This window comes from Humulus lupulus, chromosome X (assembly GCF_963169125.1).
Source record: "Humulus lupulus chromosome X, drHumLupu1.1, whole genome shotgun sequence".
In the NCBI taxonomy this organism is placed as follows: domain Eukaryota; kingdom Viridiplantae; phylum Streptophyta; class Magnoliopsida; order Rosales; family Cannabaceae; genus Humulus; species Humulus lupulus.
Genome location: NC_084802.1, coordinates 141,714,761 through 141,735,403, shown reverse-complemented (window position 1 = coordinate 141,735,403; position 20,643 = coordinate 141,714,761). Strand labels below are relative to the sequence as shown.

Genomic DNA, 20,643 nt, shown 5'->3' with positions numbered 1-20,643 from the left:
CGAATTTCCCATGTTGGAGGCAGTGCATATTCGTTTCTTCATGCTGGAGCTGCTGGGGGAGGAATGAATGGATTTGTTGGGACGTCTCTTCTCCTTGAGTCAGCTTCAGCTTGCTCTGTCTAGCCAGGTTGATTCCTGGGAGTGTGAGTTGAATTATTATTCCTGCGAGGGTTGGCAGGTTAAGCATTTTGTGGAATTTGTTCGGAAGGAACAGAATTCAGGGTCGCAGATCGGATGGAACGACTGATATTAGGTCGATGATTCCTGTGGAGATTGGCAGGTTGAGTATTTCGTGGAGTCCGTTCAAAAGGTACGGAACCTGGAGTTGCAGTTCTGACTGAGAGACTGATATTAGGTTGATTATTCCTGTGGGATTTGTGGGACTCACTTTGCCTCCTTCTGACATTAGCATCAGTTGCAGGAGGGGGTAATCAAGCTAAAATCTTCTCAATCTGCTTGTTAGCCCGGGCCAGATGGTTCCTTAACTGGGCGTTTTCCATCTCGATGGATGTCTGGTACCTAGGATGGGGATTTGGAGGGCATGTGGCCAAGCTCACAGCATCATCTTGGTCCACATGCGACATTGCGCGAATGTACCTTCTCCAGTGGGGATGGCCACATGGTTACCCTCCTGATCATTAGGTTGCTCCGTTTCGTTGTCGTGTATGGTACAGGTGACCACCATAGTGATTGTTGGGTTGAAATTTGCATGGAAGTTCAAACCTAATCTCCCATGAACATGATATATAGAATTTCGACAATTGAGATATTAGGCTTTTCGTAAACTGAATGTATAGGAAATGGCAAAACACAATAGTGCAAAATGCTCACACGATTTTAACTGGTTCAGTGGTTAAAATTCACCTAGTCCACGAGTCACTCTTATTGATCTGTTTAGAACTCTTGAAGAAATTATTGATGACAATTTCAGCAGAGTTTTTGCATACAGAAAATCGATCCCTTTAACTGTCCATTCCCCTTTTATTTATAAGAGATTCTCATTGACAGTTTTGGATAACCATACATTAATATGGTAACTGACAAATTTGAGTAACTTCTCATTTACATAAATATAAGATTTCTTATTTAATTTACATCTGTTATATCGGGTAATAAATGCATAATAAAATATGGGCCTTTATGAGGTGTGTAAAAAGTCTCCGAGTCTTTTGAGATCCTTCCCTGTGCGTCATGACCAGGCTTCTGCGAGCTGAATACTTCCTTCGAGCTGGGTGTTTTAGGACTAATCTGAACTGACACGGGTCACGTTCAGAGTTGCATGAAGGCGATCTCAGCGATGCATATCTCGAATTAAGTTGTTGGCACAAGAAGCGATCTAGAGATTATCTGGTTGTCATAAGCTATCAAGTTGACTCGAGGTGCTCACTCTAGAGTTAACAAGATGCTCTATATGTATGCTTTCTTGATATGCTTGTCTGTCAGCTGTACCAGTACCGACTAATTTAACTTGTATTTTTGGGTACAAGAGATGGTAATGATCATTATTAAGAATATAGAGTATCAAATCTATACTTTGTTAAAATTAACAACAAATAGATACCAAATTGATACCTGCCCCATAATATAAAAAATGAATTGAATTTTGTTTTAGGCATTCTATTAATCACTTCTTTAATTAGGTTTGTTATCCAGATTTCCGGATAGCGTTTAGATTGATGACTTCGGGGAAGCAGAATTATCGATGTCTTTCACGGTAGGTGACCAGAGCTCGCGGATGGACAGAAAGGCTTCGCCTCCCCTGTTTGATATCCGGATTACTCTTCCAAGCAAGCACAACACGGAAACTCGTTGACTCTCCCGGACTCCCGAAGGATACCCCTCGGGGAGGCCCCTTCCAGGAGAGGCCCTTCGAGTGGTCTCCGCGGAAACAGTTCCGTGCCTCGCACAGAACAAAACCGAACTGTCGAGTCCGGGAGAGGGCATATTTGGAATGATATCCGTCTGACACAGGATCCCGCCTGACATGCCCGTCAGGACAAAGCCGCACACATCCCAGCACGCCTAAAGGTACCTTTTCGCCTACTGTTCCGCTGACAACTTGGAAAAGACGGCTGACTTTGTGTGTTCCCCATACTTTCACGTAAATATATCCACATAGAGTCTTGTAGCCATGCGACTACAGTAATTGTATCCCCTATTTATGGCTGGTGTAATTAAGACCCATGTACGTGGAGAAAAACCCTAATCCGAAACCCTAGCTATAAAGGCCCCTTCATTTTACAAGAAGAGGGGGGACCGAGAGATCACATAGCAAAAACTCTACAAAAATCTCTCTAGCTTCATCTTCTTCAAGAGAACCCGAGAGAAACATTGTGAGTGTGTGAAGTTCTTATGCACCAGCCATCTTACTGTAACCTTTTCCAAGTATAATAACATCGACTCGTGGACTAGGGCTTGTTAACGCCTGAACCACGTAAAAACACTGTTTGTTTAGTTACATTTCAGTATTTCTACAGTTCTTATCTTTTTATTATTCTGTTAGTTATTCGTTTCCGAAAAACTCAGCCCGGAGGTATGATCGCCACAGAAGCCTCCGTGAATCTCATGGATGATGGTGCTGACTTCGGTTCCGGCAACACACCTAAGGAAGGGTATGGACAACCCCCTGCGGTAAAGCTTTCCATCCATAACCACGTATCGGGGAGCTTGATACTGGAGCTTCCTTGCGTCAGCTTTATCGGTGGGGAGTTCTCCGGTGGTGAGAAATCTGAGGATGGGTCCTATCCAAGAGTGGGAATCGAGAAAGCAATAGAGCCGATGGAGGAAGTCGAAGAGGTGATCCTCAATCCGGGAGAACCCACCAAGGTCATTCAGGTGGGGAAAAACCTGCCGTCGGCCGTTCGAGATAAGATCGTGGCCACTGTGAAGGATAATCAGGATATCCTGGCATGGTGCCACGCTGATATGACGGGGATTAATCCCAATGTTGCGTGCCACGCACTCAACATAGACCCAGCTGCAACTCCAATTCGCCAAAAGAGGAGGCCGCTGGACCCAGTGAGAGCCGAAGCCGTCAAAGCTGAAGTGGACAAATTGATGTCCATAGGCTTTCTCCAGGAGTCGCACTATCCCGTGTGTTTGGCCAACCCAGTTCTGGTCCCGAAACCCGATGGGTCCTGGAGAATGTGCATTGACTTCACGGACCTAAACAGGGCCTGCCCGAAAGATTGTTTCCCTCTCCCGCGAATCAATCAGATGGTGGACGCTACTTCCGGGTACGAACTCTTATCCTTCATGGATGCGTACTCCGGATACAACCAAATCAAGATGCATGTCGCGGACCAGGAACACACCAGCTTCCTCACGGATAAGGGTGTCTACTGTTACGTGGTCATGCCTTTCGGTTTGAAGAATGCTGGGGCGACTTACCAGCGTCTGGTAAACAGAATGTTCAAGGACCAACTGGGGAGGAACATGGAGGTGTACGTGGACGACATGTTGGTAAAATCCAAGACCTCCGGGGACCACAATAACGACCTTGAGGAAGCTTTCGCCGTGATCCGAAAGTACGGGATGAAACTAAATCCAAAGAAATGTACTTTCGGGGTCTCGTCTGGGAAGTTCCTCGGTTTTATTGTCAGCTCCCGCGGAGTGGAAGCCAACCCTGAGAAAATAAAGGCGTTCATAGATATGCCTTCCCCCCAGAAGCATAAGGATGTCCAGAGCGTTACCGGAAGGATAGCTGCTCTCAGCCGCTTCGTATCCAAGGCCACCGACAAGTGTATCCCCTTCTTCAATGTTCTGCGAGGGAACAAGAAGTTCGAGTGAACCCCCGAATGCGAAGCGGCCTTCCAACACCTCAAAGAACATTTAACCCGAGCCTCCATTCTGTCCAAGCCGGTCGAAGGAGAGGCGTTGTTCTTATACCTAGCTGTGACTGAGCACGCAGTAAGTGCCGCTCTCGTCCGGGAAGATGGCCGTATCCAGCTCCCTGTGTATTACGTAAGCAAGAGGTTATTGGACGCCGAGTCCAGATATTCGATGATCGAGAAACTCTCCCTCTGCTTGCTGATCGCTTCACGGAAGCTGAGGCCATATTTCCAGGCGCACACCATCAAAGTACTCACCAACCACCCTCTCCGACAAGTCCTGCAGAAGCCCGAGTCTTCTGGCAGATTGCTTAAGTGGGCCATGGAACTAAGCCAGTTCGACGTCCACTACCAACCGCGTGTTTCCATAAAAGGTCAAGCTCTCGCGGACTTTATTGTGGAGTGCTCGGGAATGAATGACCTCCCAGAAGATCCTGTCCCGGAACTTCCCACCTGGAAGGTCTACGTAGACGGAGCCTCAAATGAAAAAGGAGCTGGAGCGGGGGTCATCCTAATATCTCCCCAAGGGCATCAGCTCCAGAGCGCCATCCGTTTCGCATTCCCAGCATCCAACAACGAGGCAGAACACGAAGCCATGTTAGCTGGGTTACGACTGGCCAGAGAAGTCGGAGCCCAAAAAATCGAAGTGTACAGCGACTCCCTACTTGTGGTAAACCAAATATCCGGGGAATACCAGACGAAAGGCGAAAGGATGGCTGCCTACGTGTCTCTCTCCCGCAACCTACTGCAGCATTTCAAAGAACACCAAATCCGTCAGGTCCCCCGGGACCAGAACTCACTCGCGGACACGCTGGCCAAGCTTGCAACGGACCCGGAGATTGAACAGTATGGCTTAGTCCCCATCGGGCACTTAGAAGCCCCCAGTACTGAGACGCGAAGGATAAACGCCATCATCGACCATTCCCACTCCTGGATAGGACCCATCCTCAGATTTCTCACCACCGGAGAACTCCCCACCGATAAAGCTGACGCAAGGAAGCTCCAGTATCAAGCTCCCCGATACGTGGTTATGGATGGAAAGCTTTACCGCAGGGGGTTGTCCATACCCTTCCTTAGGTGTGTTGCCGGAACCGAAGTCAGCACCATCATCCATGAGATTCACGGAGGCTTCTGTGGCGATCATACCTCCGGGCTGAGCCTCTCCAAAAAAATCCTTCGACAAGGATACTTCTGGCCCACCATGAAGAAGGATTGTGTGGATTATGTCAGGAAGTGTGAGCAGTGCCAGAGGTACGCCAAGGTTCCGCGAGCGCCGCCTACGGAAATTACCCTAATGACCAGCCCCTGGCCGTTCGCCGTTTGGGGCATTGACCTAGTAGGTTCCCTCCCCACTGGAAAGGGTGGAGTGAAGTACGCCATAGTCGCGGTAGACTACTTCACCAAATGGGCTGAAGCTGAACCTATGAACACGGTCACATCTAAAAAAGCACTGGATTTTGTCATCAGGAATATAGTGTGTCGTTTTGGGCTTCCACGGAAAATTGTGTCCGACAACGGAAAGCAGTTTGACAGTGAACACTTCACGAACTTCTGTGCTTCGCATGGAATTATCAAAAGCTTTTCCGCAGTCGCCAGACCCCAGGCTAATGGACAAGTGGAAGCTGTAAACAAAATATTAAAGACCACGTTGAAGAAAAAACTCCAAGCCTGCAAGGCTCACTGGCCGGAAGAACTTCCGCGAGTACTTTGGGCCTATCGCACAACAGAGAGAACTTCGACGGGGCACACGCCTTATTCCATGACCTTCGGTTGCGAGGCCGTCATCCCAGTAGAAGATCCCCTCTCACAGGCAAGACACCTACGATCCTACCCGGAACCATGCCCTCCTCCAGGAGTCCTTAGACATGATCGAAGAGCTCCGGGAGCAGTCGCAGGTCCAACTAAAAATGTACCAAGGCAAGATAGCCCGACACTTTAACACGAGAGTCCAGAGCCGTGCATTCGAAGTTGGGGACCTTGTCCTACGGAGAGTATTTCCTGCTACGCAGGATCCGGGAGTAGGAGTCCTCGGACCCAACTGGGAAGGCCCCTACGAAGTCCAAGAAAAAGTGGGCCATGGGACGTATCACTTAAAGAGACTCGACGGATCTAAAGTCCCGCGCGCCTGGAACGCGGAACACCTCCGCCGTTACTACCAGTAGGCCCCGGACCATCCAGTCGGAAGTCCTTGGTGAAAATAACAAAAGTGAAAAATGTGGAAATAATCCTCCCTGTTGTAAAACTAACGCCTAGCAGGCTATTTTAATGAAACACGGAGGGATTCACTCCGCTTTTACTGCACTTTTTATCCCTATGTTCAAAGCTGCGTTTTAACAAGTGACCACGCGGTCCGGAGACGTCCGGACCCCACGCTCACTTGGGGGGTATACATGGCTAAGGCTTAGCCATACGCCCCTTGAACAAAACGTACACAGAACACCACTTATGTGCTAGCATTGTGTTTGAAGTTTTTAAATTGTTTTGCTCTAATTGTTAAGCTTAGGTTTATTTGTTGCCATGAACATGCTTGCATTACGTGTCATATGTGCATTATGTGCTTAAGTGAAAATTGCCACAGAAATGCCTGCCATTATGTATCATGAGAATTATCTCTTGTGTAGCCCAGCGATGGACGGGACTGGGGGTTGAGGCACGTTCATAAAGCTACGCCAAAACACCCCCAACTCCTTGACAAGTCCTTTGCAGAATTCTCCGCGAGCTCTGTAGAGCTTTGCTTCGCAAGCTCCAGCTCCGGGTCCCGCAAGGCAAAAGATGGCAAGATCCGCGAGCGCTGAAGAGCTTTGCTTCGCAAGCTCCAGCTCCGGGTCCCGCAAGACGAAAGATGGCAAGATCCGCGAGCGCTGTAAAGCTTTGCTTCGCATGCTCCAGCTCCGGATCCCGCAAGGCAAAAGATGGCAAGATCCGCGAGCGCTCTAAAGCTTTGCTTCGCGCGGATCTAGCCTCGCAGGGCTCCATGCCAGGTCCCTGAAGCCAGCCACCATGAGGTTCGCAACAACAGTTAGTTTTGCTTCGCAAAGATCTAACCTTAAGTCTAGCGACGCTCACCAAAAGAACTCCCGTTCCAAACAATGGAACGACTCACCTTAGCAATCCCAGCGAACAGTATAACTACAAGTCCCGGGATTGGCTATTTGCCTCAGGAAAGATAAAGTACGGTGAAAGGAGCCTGGCCGTTGGAACCAGAAAACCTTCGTAACCTAGAAACTACGTGGGGAAAGACATCATCCGTTAAAGCTTCAAGTGGGAAGTGCATAAGTTTTGGCCGTTGGAACCAAAACCCCATACGCCCCTACAACAGTTTCTACCGTATAAATGTCTACCTTAAGCGCAAAGATAAATAAAGAACTCGGCAGAAAAGAAAGGAGAATGCTATGATTATGGCAAAAATGTCCGCAATGAAAAACTCAAAATGAAAAAAAATTAAAGATAAAATCCCTTCAAGCATTGGGGGTAACTACAGCGTCCACGACCGCAGCTTCGGGGGCATCTGTTTCAGCTGAGGCTGGCGGAGTCGGCTCATTGGAAGGAGGGATTTGGTCATGAGAAGGTTCAGAGGTCCCCGCCTCTCCGGGATCTCCCGCCTCAGGAGCTTCAGCACGTTCGTCAATGTTATAAGTTTGGACGTACGCCTCTGGGCCCTGATCCCACACGAGTAGCTTCTCCCTCATGGCTTCGGCATCATCTCCCAGATAGCCTAACACCTCCGGGTTCACTTTCCAGAGTTGATGCATGAGGACCACATGCGATATATTAATAGTCCTGTTCAGTATCACCTCAGCATCCTCCTTCTCCTTCAACCGCTCCGCCTCGGAGGTTGCCAGCTGTGCTTCCGCGGCAGTTAGTTGGGCCCTCAATTTTTCCATTTCGGCCTTGGAGGCATCCCGCTCCCCCTTAAGAGAATCAATCGCCTTGCGCTGCTCCCTATTTTGGTTCAGCACGGATTGCTTCTCGGTCACATGCCCCCTGGCAGTGAATTGCAAAGCCCCGATCTCTTTATCCTTCTCGGCGAGCCCCAACTGAAGCATAGACACGAGATCCCTGCTCCTCTTATGGAGTTGCTCCTCGTCGTGCAGCTTACTCTGAAGAGTGGAATATTCCTCTTGCCGCTTAAGGAGGAGATCGTTCTTTGATTGCAAGCGGGCTTCCAGGGTATCTTTCTCCACCTTGGCTTGGGACAGCTCTTCCCGGAGCTTGGAGTTTTCGGTCTTAATCCCATCCGACCGCTGTCTAAACTCATTCTCTGCCTTGGCCCGGTACTCTTGATATTTGGCAAGATATTTCTTCTCCGCCTCTTCTTCAGCCGTGCGCCGGGCCTGATCAATCTTCTCCGAAGCCCCCAAGGCCTGTTGGGTCAGTTTCTGTTTCTCCGCTTCCAAGGCCTGGCGAGCTAGTTGGCTCTCCTCCAGCTGAACCAGAGCTGCACCAACCTCCCGGAACGAGCGTTCCGTGATCATAGAGGCCTGCAAGGAAAGACAACAGAATGAGCTAAAGCAGGACCAAAAGACAGGTGGTCCCAAAAAAAAAATAATAATAATAATAACAACTGACGGCTTACCCCGGACAGTTGCTGCTTCACAGCGTGTGTCAGCAACAGCGGATCCTTGCTGCTGCTGATGGCCCATTTCTCAGAATTGAGCTCGCATAAGCTCAGGGCCATGTCCTCCATCATCTCAGCTCCGAACGGCGCCAATGTACGTCCGAGCCTAGGCACCAGCCTCTTCTCCAAGGCTGGACCATCCAGAACCGCTCCGGCCGGGTGAGGAGATCTCACCCCCTCGGCCAGCTCAGCCCTCTTCACGGCAGACAAGTTATCTGCCCTTCCCTGAGTAACGGCCTTCTCCGCCTCTAGCCGCCTCTTCAAAAAACTATCGGCCCGTTTTACACCCTCCAGGAGGGCAGCGGGAAAACTGGTTGGCTTCCGCGGAAAGTGGAACTTCAGGCCAGGCAGGGGAAGATTGGTTGTCTGAGAAGACGGAGACCCCGGAAGGGTGGACCCCCTTTGGGCTGGAGGAGGAGGCAGCCGGGGTATTAAGGCCCCGGTCTGTTGCTTTTGCTGCTGCGGTAGCAGAAGTAATTGCCCTTGTTGCTGCTGCTGGTTTGGATGTTGCTGTTGCTGCTGCTGCGGCGTTGGTGATTGTCTCTCTTGTTCCTGTTGCTGCTGTTGTTGTAGTTGTGATTGCTGTCGTTGCTGTTGTTGTTGCCTTCGACCGGGAGAAGAGTGTCTAAGGCGTTTGTTCTTAGCACCCTCAGCATCTTCTCCGGGACGCTTGCTCACCCCAGTTGTCCTCACGGGGAACACAAGCCCTTCCCCGTCGCTACTGCTACTCGAGACCATCATAGTCTCGGAAGGCCCTTCAGCAGGGGACTTCTCTACCCTCGGAGACGCTTGCGCCTCGCCACTTGTCTTCTTGGGGGAGGCAGCCTTACCTCCCCTACCAGCCTTGGTCTTCCGTCCTTTCCCCGTGGGCGGGTCTTGGCTGGTGGCAGCCTTCTTAATAAGCAAAGTAACCCTCCCCAACATCTTGGCTTCGGGATACTCTGCAAGAAACGTACAAAGCAAGGTTAACGAACCAACAAGAAATGAGAAAGAAGATAAGCGGAAGACAAGACAATCAGCAACATAAAAGTACAAGCAAGCCCGCCAGCAGGGAACAAGAAACAAGAAAAAGAAAAGTTTGAAAGGGACGACCATGCACGAGAAACGTGGATGGCCTTCCCCGAGCAAAACAAAACATCGCTTCCTGCTCCAGGAAGCTCCCGTACTCCTTGAAGTCCGGGAAGAACATGCTGAGAGAAGAAGGGTCAACCATGATGACACCTTCTGGCAGACTACCATCACTCAGACACCAGAGGAGCTCATCTACCCTATCACAGTACCTGTCGAAAGGTATCCTACGCGGATCTAGCCTAAGGAAACGGGGATCAAACCCCATCTGAGAGGTCTGGGAAACCTCAGACAGGCTGGGGGTGTGGATCAATCGAAAACTAGTCTTACCTCTCCCGGAGGAACTAGCCCCCGGAGCCCCTTCGTTAGGGTAAGCCGCGGCGTGGCGAGCCTCGATCTCCTCTCCCTCTGGCTGGGGGTCGGGGAACCTCTCCGCCCAACTAGGAGATAGAGTATTTTCGTCCCGAGCGGCTTGGGTGATCACCTTAGACAGCTCCAGGGCAATCTGCTCCCGGATGTCAGCCGACACCTGAGTCTGCCCCCTACCACTTACTGGCTCGATATTTTGGAAGGAGGCGAGTAACCCATACTCCCTCAACGATTTGGAGGTCACAAGTCCCTCCACTCTCAACTCTTCCTCAGAAAGCCCTTCGTAGAACTTGGACCTCCTTATCATCTCCGCGCAGCGAGGTGTCCGCGGAACGACTTCTGCAAAAATCAAATACAAGCGTTAGAGATCCTCCCAAAAGGCAAATCAAACGCAAAGAAACAAAGTTGAAAAGGAAAAGATGGAACACTTACCAGGGATTTTGAAGTCCAAAGATAGGGCTGGCACCCTCTTCAGCGGGAAGCCAGTCGTCAGGAACCAGTATTCCCGGAGGTCTGGAACCCTCGCGGTATGACAAGTGGGGCACATCACATCCGGGTGCCTTTCTAGCCTGTAAAACCCCACCTTGTCTGAGTGACCCCTCATAGGCTAAGACTTCAACCCATAAAAGTACAGCACCTCCTCCGGGGTAGGAGCTTCCAGTCTCCGGGACTTGCAAAAGATGAACCACCCCGCTAAGAGCTTGTAGCTGGGAGGAATTAACTGGAAGGGGGCAATCCCCGCCTTCACACAGAAATTGGCGAAGTAACTCCTTAGGGGCAAGTGCGCTCCGCACACTATGTGTGCCCAGCTCCAGGCACCAAAGCCCTCGTGGCTCTGGCTAGCTGACTCGCCCAGCACCGACAGACGGTGCCACATCAGACCTGGGATGTTCTTCAGGCCTGCCTCAGAGGAATACAGCTCCAGCATGCCATAATTCCTGAAAAGGTTCGGTTTTTGGTCCATCTCCCAGATGGAACTATTGGAGGTTGGTGGGCTAGCCGCGACCGCTTTCGCCTTTCCTTTCCCCTTTCCACCAGCGACAGGAGAGCCCTTCTCTTGGGCAGATTCAGCCTCCCCCGCAGCAAGGAGTTGTTCCTTCGAGATGTTCATCACTGGACAAAAGAAAAGAAAGAAGAAAACACTCTAAGCAGTCAGCACCCTTGTCATACCCTAGTGGTATCAAAGGCGTCGGGGAGACCCTCCCCGAAAACTGCTTGGAGAGGCTCCCACCGAGCTTGCCGAGGGATTGGCACCATGCCACCCGAAGGACAGCAAGGAACCAGACTCAGACCCCGAGCCTAAGCCCACCAAAAGAAGTGTTTTTCCAGAGAAAGACACCCTAAAGGCGTTCATGCTTATGCCCTAAAACAGCAAAACAAGGGACGACTTTCCAAACGCAAATCGCCAAAACACGCAGAAAAGGCTACTTATCGACTCACAATCAATCACATGCCTACCAAAGCCCTATTCACACATTCACATAAGCAATAATGGCAGAAACCTCTACTCTAACAACTACCAACAACCTAAGGTTTGGGAGGAAAGAGCAAAGTAGAAATACTTACTGATATTCGGGTAGGTGGAGGTTGAAGGAGTAACTGGATCACTGCACAGCACGATCGCGAGAAGTAAAAGCTGCAAAGATGAATGGCGATTCAAACCAGGAACTTCGGGGAATAAACCCACTGCCAAATCAAAAAGAAAAGTTTCCAGATACTTACCAAAAGAAATGGCAAGTTCGGAGGAACGTAAGCTGGGAAGCCTGAGAGTTCGAAGGTTTGGAAATCTGAAAATCCTAAAGATGGAGAATCTGAAAGCGTAAAGAGGAAGAAAGGTCCTTTCCCTCGTTTTTATAGCAGGGAAGAGGCCGTTTCGAATTCCTCAAATGGACGGTCCCGTTCTTCCCATTTCGTGTGCATCAGATCCAACGGCTGGAGAGGAAGCGACGATCCTATTTATGACTCCTCGGATGGGAATAAAGTATTTATTTCCCATCATTACACCACCTCGGGCCCTGAGTACCATTAAAAACCGTCAAATCATTGGTCAGATGACTGACGCACGCATCCTCAACCAGTCGCCTCACGCACACGTCTTGGTCGCAGAACCATTCCCAGAATGACACGTGATCCTTGCCGCACTTGAGTACTTGGTCTCAAACAGAAGAAATTCCTTTTCTCTTTCATACTAATACTCAGGCGGGAAAAAGGAACCTTTTCGGGAACACAGAAGGTGCCCCCTCGCCTAGTCTAAGAAACTGATTGTACAAGCTCCCGGATCTCTCAAAGTTCCGCGACCTTGGGGGGTAAATGTTATCCAGATTTCCGGATAGCGTTTAGATTGATGACTTCGGGGAAGCAGAATTATCGATGTCTTTCACGGTAGGTGACCAGAGCTCGCGGATGGACAGAAAGGCTTCGCCTCCCCTGTTTGATATCCGGATTACTCTTCCAAGCAAGCACAACACGGAAACTCGTTGACTCTCCCGGACTCCCGAAGGATACCCCTCGGGGAGGCCCCTTCCAGGAGAGGCCCTTCGAGTGGTCTCCGCGGAAACAGTTCCGTGCCTCGCACAGAACAAAACCGAACTGTCGAGTCCGGGAGAGGGCATATTTGGAATGATATCCGTCTGACACAGGATCCCGCCTGACACGCCCGTCAGGACAAAGCCGCACACATCCCAGCACGCCTAAAGGTACCTTTTCGCCTACTGTTCCGCTGACAACTTGGAAAAGACGGCTGACTTTGTGTGTTCCCCATACTTTCACGTAAATATATCCACATAGAGTCTTGTAGCCATGCGACTACAGTAATTGTATCCCCTATTTATGGCTGGTGTAATTAAGACCCATGTACGTGGAGAAAAACCCTAATCCGAAACCCTAGCTATAAAGGCCCCTTCATTTTACAAGAAGAGGGGGGACCGAGAGATCACATAGCAAAAACTCTACAAAAATCTCTCTAGCTTCATCTTCTTCAAGAGAACCCGAGAGAAACATTGTGAGTGTGTGAAGTTCTTATGCACCAGCTATCTTACTGTAACCTTTTCCAAGTATAATAACATCGACTCGTGGACTAGGGCTTGTTAACGCCTGAACCACGTAAAAACACTGTTTGTTTAGTTACATTTCAGTATTTCTACAGTTCTTATCTTTTTATTATTCTGTTAGTTATTCGTTTCCGAAAAACTCGGTAAACAAGGTTGTAATCAATAAAACCACCTGAAATAATAGAACAGAATTATACAAGAGAGGGCTGGGTAGGAGCTGAGAAACTTAAAGAACAGGTAGAAGAAGAAGATGGAAGATGGCGAGGTCGAGGAGGGGATGCTGGTCGAAGAAGATGTGCACACAGAGGCTGATTGCAAAGTGGAAAAGTCGCCATGTGAATTGCTTCAAAAGAGCAAGCGTTCGGTTGAGGACATCGTTGCCAAAATGCTTTCCATTAAGAAAGAGGGAAACCCCAAATCCGAGCTCAAAGAACTAGTCACTCAGATGTTCATACACTTTGTCACACTTCGCCAGGTCCCAATACACTCTTTCTTTTCCTTTTTCCTATCTGGCTTGGATTTAGGGTTTTCTTTATCTAATATTGGAACTTTGCCTTTGCCGGTATTCAATATATGATACAATGATGGAGAAGAATGAAACGAAACAATCTCGGTGCATGTACAAAATAATGGCCATAAATTTGTGTGTTTTTTGCTTCGTTGCAGGCAAATCGTTCTATCTTGCTCCAAGAGGATCGTGTGAAAGCGGAGACAGAAAATGCCAAGGCCCCAGTGGATTTCACAACCCTGCAGCTTCACAATCTAATGTACGAAAAGGGTCACTATATTAAAGCCATAAAAGCTTGCAAAAATTTCAAATCAAAATACCCTAACATTGAGCTCGTACCTGAGGAGGAGTTTTTTCGTGATGCACCAGAAGAGATACAAAATTCTGTATTGTCAAATGATCCTGCACACAATCTCATGTTGAAGAGGCTCGATTTCGAACATCTTCAGGTGATTTTGATCGTATTTTTTTTTTCTAAGTCTTGCTTTTTAATTATTATGGTGTTAGATATGTATCTTTATCATTGGTTCCAGAGTTAGATTGAATGTCATTGTTTAGAAAATTTTGATAATGTAGAATGGAAAGAAATGATTTTTATCACTGATTTTTTTTCTTAGTGATTTTCTTGCTGTTTCTGGATCACTGAGTGACAAGTATTAATTGGTAATTTGATTTAGCGCAAAGTGCTATGCACACTTCGCGAAAAACTTGAACATCAGAAGAAAAGTCTTTCAGAGATTATTGCGAATCGCCAAAATTTCTTGTCTAGTCTCCCATCACACCTCAAATCTCTTAAGAAAGCTTCGTTGCCAGTACAAAACCAATTAGGGGTGCTGCATACAAAGAAACTGAAGCAGCACCACTCGGCAGAGTTGATTCCACCTCCTCTCTATGTGCTTTACTCACAGTTCTTGGCCCAGAAAGAAGCATTCGGTGAACAAATTGATCTGGAGATACTTGGAAGCGTGAAGGATGCACAAACTTTAACTCACCAACAAGCTAATGTAGACACTGGTAATTGTTTATCCAAACCATTTTTTTTAATTGTCGATAGAATGTTTAATGATGTTTAATATGATTAAAAAACACTCCAGGGAAAGAGGATAAAACAGAAAGTAAAAATTGACATAGTTTATTGGCCCAGGAATTTCTACTAATCTGGAGAGTTCCAGAATGGAGGATGGAGCAGCTGATGAGGAAGAAGATGGCCAGAGAAGGAGTAAACGGACGAGGAGGATTCCAGCCAAGGACAACCTGGAACAGGCAGGATATCAAGTTCACCCCCTAAAAGTGGTGCTTCATGTATATGATGATGACGTCTCTGATCCCAAGTCTGCAAAACTTATCACCATTAAGTTTGAGTATTTGTTGAAGTTGAACATTGTATGTGTTGGAATAGAAGGATCCCATGAAGGACCTGAGAATAACATTTTGTGCAACTTATTCCCTGATGACACCGGCCTTGAGCTTCCACACCAGGTATTGATGTTCATAACCTTTTAGGTGGTTTTTTCGTTTTTTCATGGGTCTTTGTCCTCATTCTCTAGCCCTTCTGCTATGCACTCTATCCATTTTCTTTTTCTTGTTATGACAGTCTTTTCTGTCTTTTTCATTGATGCAGTCAGCCAAGCTTCTTGTTGGTGATTCTCTTGTATTTGATGAAAATAGAACTTCTCGTCCATATAAATGGGCCCAGCACTTAGCAGGAATTGATTTATTGCCTGAGCTATCACCTTTGCTTACTCGACATGGAACTCCAAGCAGTGATGTTGCAAAAAGTGATGCAGTCATATCTGACCTTTCTATATACCGCCAGCAGAATCATGTGTTGACTGTAGTTCAAAGAATTCGATCTCGGAAAAAGGGTCAACTGGCCCTTGTGTGAGTCATTGCTTTTTATCTTAGAGTCAACGAATCGATGACATTGTAGAAAATCAGTAGGAAATGGTACCACATGTGACCAAACCTGAATCTTATAGTTTGAATTTTGAAATTTGTTTTAATTATGTGGTCATGCTAATGGAACTCCTTTGTCAATGGCAGCTTTTCCCCTTTCTGCTGTATCTTAAAACTGCTTTGTACCTGACTAGTGTTTTTGGTTTTTAATTGAGAAAGTTTTCTTATTTTTTGTGCTTTTACACTATCATGTTTGTCGGAGTGGTAAGATATGCTTGTGTTGAAAGTTAATATTCTGTGATTGGCTACAGGGAACAGCTGTGAAAGTGTTCCACGGGCTTTGCATACCCCTTTGCGCAATTTAATTGGTTCACCCATAGGACCCCCACCTTATAATCAGGCTTCATCTTCATCTGTAGTAGATGTGGAGCAGGTTCCACAACCTATAGAGGTAGTTGAACAGTCTGATACTTCGAAGGAGGAGCTAGAGAGTATCAAGGAAGATGGGGAGCTTCTATATTTGGCCTCGGTTACATTTAGTGATGTTAAATTGGCTCCATCAAAAGTCTCAAATATTGAACACTCGAGGCAGCTGTCTGTAATTTCGAAAAGCATAATATCTCCAATTGGCAAGCCAAAATCACAAAGCTTTAAGAAACATTATGAAGATGCAAATCTTTTGCTGGACTTTGACAGTGATATGGACGAGACTACATACACTGAGTCGGAAGAAGAACAAGTAGTACCTGTGAGGTTACTAGAAATTGGGTTAATTATGGACTCAAGGAATTTTCTCGTCTTGATCAGGAATAGACATCCTAAAGAAAAGTTCGAAGTTGGAAGCTAAGGTATCTAAAATGTCTTCTTTGGATCATGTTTTTGTGGGAATTTTTGAATAATTCTGATTGATATTAAAATACAATTACAGCCTATATATTTATACAGAAGGAAAAGATATTTTTCCTTTTATTCTGTTATGAACAAAATAATCTACAATTAAGAAAAAAAAATATCTATACATGGATAGAATAAAAAATAATAATTATAATACTAATTTCAGATCTTAACAATAAAATAATTGTGATATTTCTACACTCCCCTCAAGCTGAGTTGTATGTGTTATACAAACCTAGGAATTGAATTCTTCAAAGCTTGTTATCAGTAGGGCCTTTTCACAATGAAATCAAGTTGAATAATCTTTGAATTCACCTTCTCATAAATAAAGTGTGTCTATGTCAACATGTTTTATTTTGTCTATTTTTTTTTTCTTCTGAAACACCATTTTGTTGCGACATTCTAGGTGCTGTTAGTTGGGATAGAATACCATGCTCCAGCATGAAATCTTTGAATTCCAAATCCAAATATTCACCACCTCGATCTGATCAAAGTGTTTTAAGAGTCTTATCCACCTCAGCTATGAAGTCTTGAAACTTACAAAAGGTTTCAAGCTTTCTAAGCATTTGGTAAGTATGACCATATCTAGAGTAATCGTCAATAAAGGGTGACAAAGTACTCTTATCCACCTCTAGCTTATACGTTGATTGGACCACATACATCATTGTGTACAAGCTCTAAAGGCTCTTTAGCTTTATTGTTGTTATACCCAAAAATTGGAGAATGCATTCTAGGAGAGCTAAGGGGAGTGGTCCTAGGAGATCCCAATGAGGATGTGGTCCTAGGAGACCCCAAGGGAGTGGTCTTAGGAGACCCCAAGGAGAAAGTGGTCTTAGGAGACCCCAAGGAGGATGTGGTCCTAAGAGACCCCAAGGATGTGTAGGAGGCAAGCCTCCCAAGGTTTCCTAAGTATTGGCTCGAACGTGTCCAAGGTAAGTAGCTAAGGAGGAGGAGTCTCATGCAAGAGGAAGGAGACTTAGATTTTGATAAGGAGAGCCTATACAATGTTCGATCGGACATGTTTGGGAGATGCTAAAGGAGAATGCCTTGACCTTGTCCAAGGTGAGATGTTATGGAGGAGGTTGCCTCAATGTTGTCCAAGGTGAGGCACCAAGGAGGTTGCCTCAATGTTGTCCAAGGTGAGGTGCCAAGGAGGTTGCCTCGGACCACCTTGGTCCGAGGAGAAGCCAAGGAGATTGGTTCAAGGAGGAACATGGCATGCTAGAGGAGAGTACCATGTTAGATGAGAGAAGTGCATGTCCTACCACCATGCACGTTCAACCCACCATGCATGTCCTACCACCATGCACGTCCGACCAACACTTGCATGGGTGGTTAGTAGGAGGTGGATCAATTAGCTAGAGGAGACTAAGTCAAGGTTCCCAGAGACAGCTTCAACAACATACACGGGAATCTCTCATTCCTCACTCAAATTGAGGAATTAGTTATATTTTAAACATTTATTGTAATATAAATATAAGATGAATAATAAAATATCCCGATTGTAAGGGGATATCAGTTGAGGATCCAATGCCTATAAATAGGGAGCTTATGGGATGAAAGAAGGGGCTTCTTCTGCTTCTTCTTTCTAGAGAGAGAAAATTGGGTTTGTCTATTCTAGAGAGAGAAAGTGCTGAATTAGAAAGAATTCTTGTATTTTTGCAATTTGTACTGAAGAAACTCAGTTGGCTCAGTCCATCTGATCTTGAGTACAGGTTTATAAATCACAACTCTAAGTGGATTAGGCTATTACCGACAATCGGGGCTGAACCACTATAAAAATCTCTTGTGTGTTCTTTATTTTCTTTATTATACCGTTTGTGTCGTTTACATTCTCTTGAAGGCTTGTCGTTATTGACGTTCTCACGTCGTTGGCTAAAAACGCAGTCAACAATTGTCTTTCGCGGAGAAATGATGTTTGGTCATTTTGCCTTCTAGACAAGACTCACAAACCGGAAGAGTTCCAACTCTTAGTTCTCTCAATGGTCAATCTTTTGTTAACCTGTTTATTCTGTCTAGTCCTATATGACCAGGTCTAAGGTGCCAAATATATGTGTCATCCTCATTCGAAACCTTTTGTCTTTAGTTTTCTTTTGGTTTAGCTACTTTAAATAATTCTGAGTTATTTAGCGATTGTTCATTTGATGAAAGCGTTAAAGTCCGAACTTTTAATTGCATGTCTAAAGAATATTTAAGAATAATCAAATTTAAAAAATATATTCTAAAGTCAATACATGCAATAAAATCGAATTCAACATACTAAAAGAATTGTTTAAAATAACAAAATAGTTTTCTTTTAATAAAACTAAAGAACTATAAATAGACTTTCTTCAACGATTTCTTGAACTGAATGTTTTTTCTCTCTTTGACTTCATGAACATCATCAACAACCTTCTTTGAATCGTAAGATTCAATTATCTAGATATAAGAATAAACATTGTTAGTGGACCCTGAGTGTAAAATTCAGGATGACAGATCTTTTTCTATGAATGCAATTAATTACAAAATACATTTAATTATAAAAGAGTATGTTTCTACAATTAATATAATTTAGTAATTACCCATTACATTCATCTCACTTTACTAAAACATTTAAAAAAAAAAAAAATAAGTTGGTCATCTTAAAGGCCTATAAAAAAACTATTGCCTTAGTTATGGTGTGATTTTACCAAGTTTTAACTAATTAAATACTTAGTAGTTTACATGTAGTTGGTTTCTCCAAAACAATAACAATTAGGACAATCCTAAATAATCATGTTTCTAAAAGATGCATGATTAATGAAAATTGTGTGGGGTTCCATGAATGACATGTAATTGACTAATACATGATCATGTTATTAATCAAACATTAATTAACATTTATTTAAATAAATACAATAAATGGGGCGTGGTTTGGTGCGCACGTGAGGGCAGTGGCTGGGCACATGGGATAGCTGGGTAGGCACACAGGCGCACGGGGTAGCTAGGCAAGCGTACGGGCACGCAGGGCTACTGATGCGTGTGTAGCTAGGGGTGGTGGCCGAGGGGCTCGAGCCATCGGCTTTGGCTGGTGGCTCAGGTCCCTTTTGTTTCTCTTGTATAGATTTTTTTATTCAAATTTCAAAAAATTAAAATTTCAAAAATCGTATGCCCTTAATGGCTTACACAAGATCTAGAAATTCAAATTCCTAATCCAATAACACCATATATTTAATGATTCATCATTCAACCATACATTCAAAAAACACATCCATCCATTGAATATATGTAACGCCCTGGATAGCCAAGACCGCTACACTGTGTATTTATAAAGGTGTGAGACTTGCTAATCAAGTCGTTTAATCAAAACGTGTCATTAGCTAAAGTGTTCTAAGGCTAAAAGACATTTTGGCCTCAAAGGATACATTTTATAAGTTATAAACAATTTACAGAAGGGATCCCCAAAACTCAACAATGTTTAAAAGTTGGTTTACAAAATTCAACAGTTAAGAGTAAACATTAGCCATACTAAGGCAAAATACAAGGTTCTGGTCCTCTCGTCCCTGTAATCTCCTCAACCGTGGTGGTTGAGCGGCCTGACATGTACATTCACCCTGCAGAGCTCTCCAATCAAGGTTGATCGATCTCACCCTTGCCTTTACCTGCACCACGCAGCACCCGTGAGCTAAGGCGCAGCAAGAAAACAACATACACAACATAAACAATATTATCAAACAAACATTCCAATAAGCATGTTCAGATATTCAATCCACAACTTATAAGCACACTTCAAGGTACAAGTCACCTCATCTATACTCAGATTATTCAACAATCTCATTAATCACATTCATAGCCAAATATAATAATCAATTAACACAAATACTAGGGTCGACACCTTAGGTCGCACCCTCTATTTAACCCACTGACTCCGGCCCGCTTAAACCGAGCTCAGTGCATTATAAGCTGTCCTCGGATACCAGTGTCCGAGCCATGCCAATTGCACAAGTTAACCGTGGCACGCTTAGGCCATTGGTTTACAATTTACATGGCATAATACCATTCTTTCAATCATATATATCAGGGAGCCCTTAGTCCCGTTCAAATATTCAACTGGGTGTAGTTTTCTTACCTTTGGCTTCTAGATGAATTAGTTATGGGCGATACTCCTTGAGCGCGATCCGATCCCCGAGCCCTAGCTTAGCACCTAGTCACAACCATGATGAAGGATACCATTAACAATCTTAAATGAGTTTCTAAACCAAGTTCTAGTCCTCGAAACATTGAACTTCACCAAATATGGTAAAAGATTCAACCCCGAGCACCCTAGGTTAAATTCCCAAGCCTAAAATCCCAAAATCCCTTAAGCGCCCCGGCATAGGCCACCCATGCCGCGGCATGGCCCCCAAACAGAACCATCTAAGGCACAAAAACAGGTAAGGGCCGCGGCATTGC

At 45.6% G+C, this 20,643-nt stretch overlaps 1 protein-coding gene and 1 pseudogene across 1 annotated transcript; both read left to right on the top strand.

Moving 5' to 3' along the window:
• The first annotated feature begins 13,114 nt into the window (after window positions 1–13,114).
• On the top strand, window positions 13,115–15,566 carry LOC133803329 (THO complex subunit 5B). Its single transcript, XM_062241328.1, has 5 exons — window positions 13,115–13,410; window positions 13,602–13,892; window positions 14,121–14,457; window positions 14,588–14,922; window positions 15,065–15,566. The coding sequence occupies exons 1-5, from the start codon at window positions 13,186–13,188 to the stop codon at window positions 15,326–15,328; spliced, it is 1,452 nt and encodes a 483-aa protein (XP_062097312.1). The 5' UTR covers window positions 13,115–13,185; the 3' UTR covers window positions 15,329–15,566.
• A 74-nt stretch (window positions 15,567–15,640) lies between these two features.
• Window positions 15,641–16,417, top strand: LOC133803330 (uncharacterized; annotated as a pseudogene).
• Window positions 16,418–20,643: the final 4,226 nt, after the last annotated feature.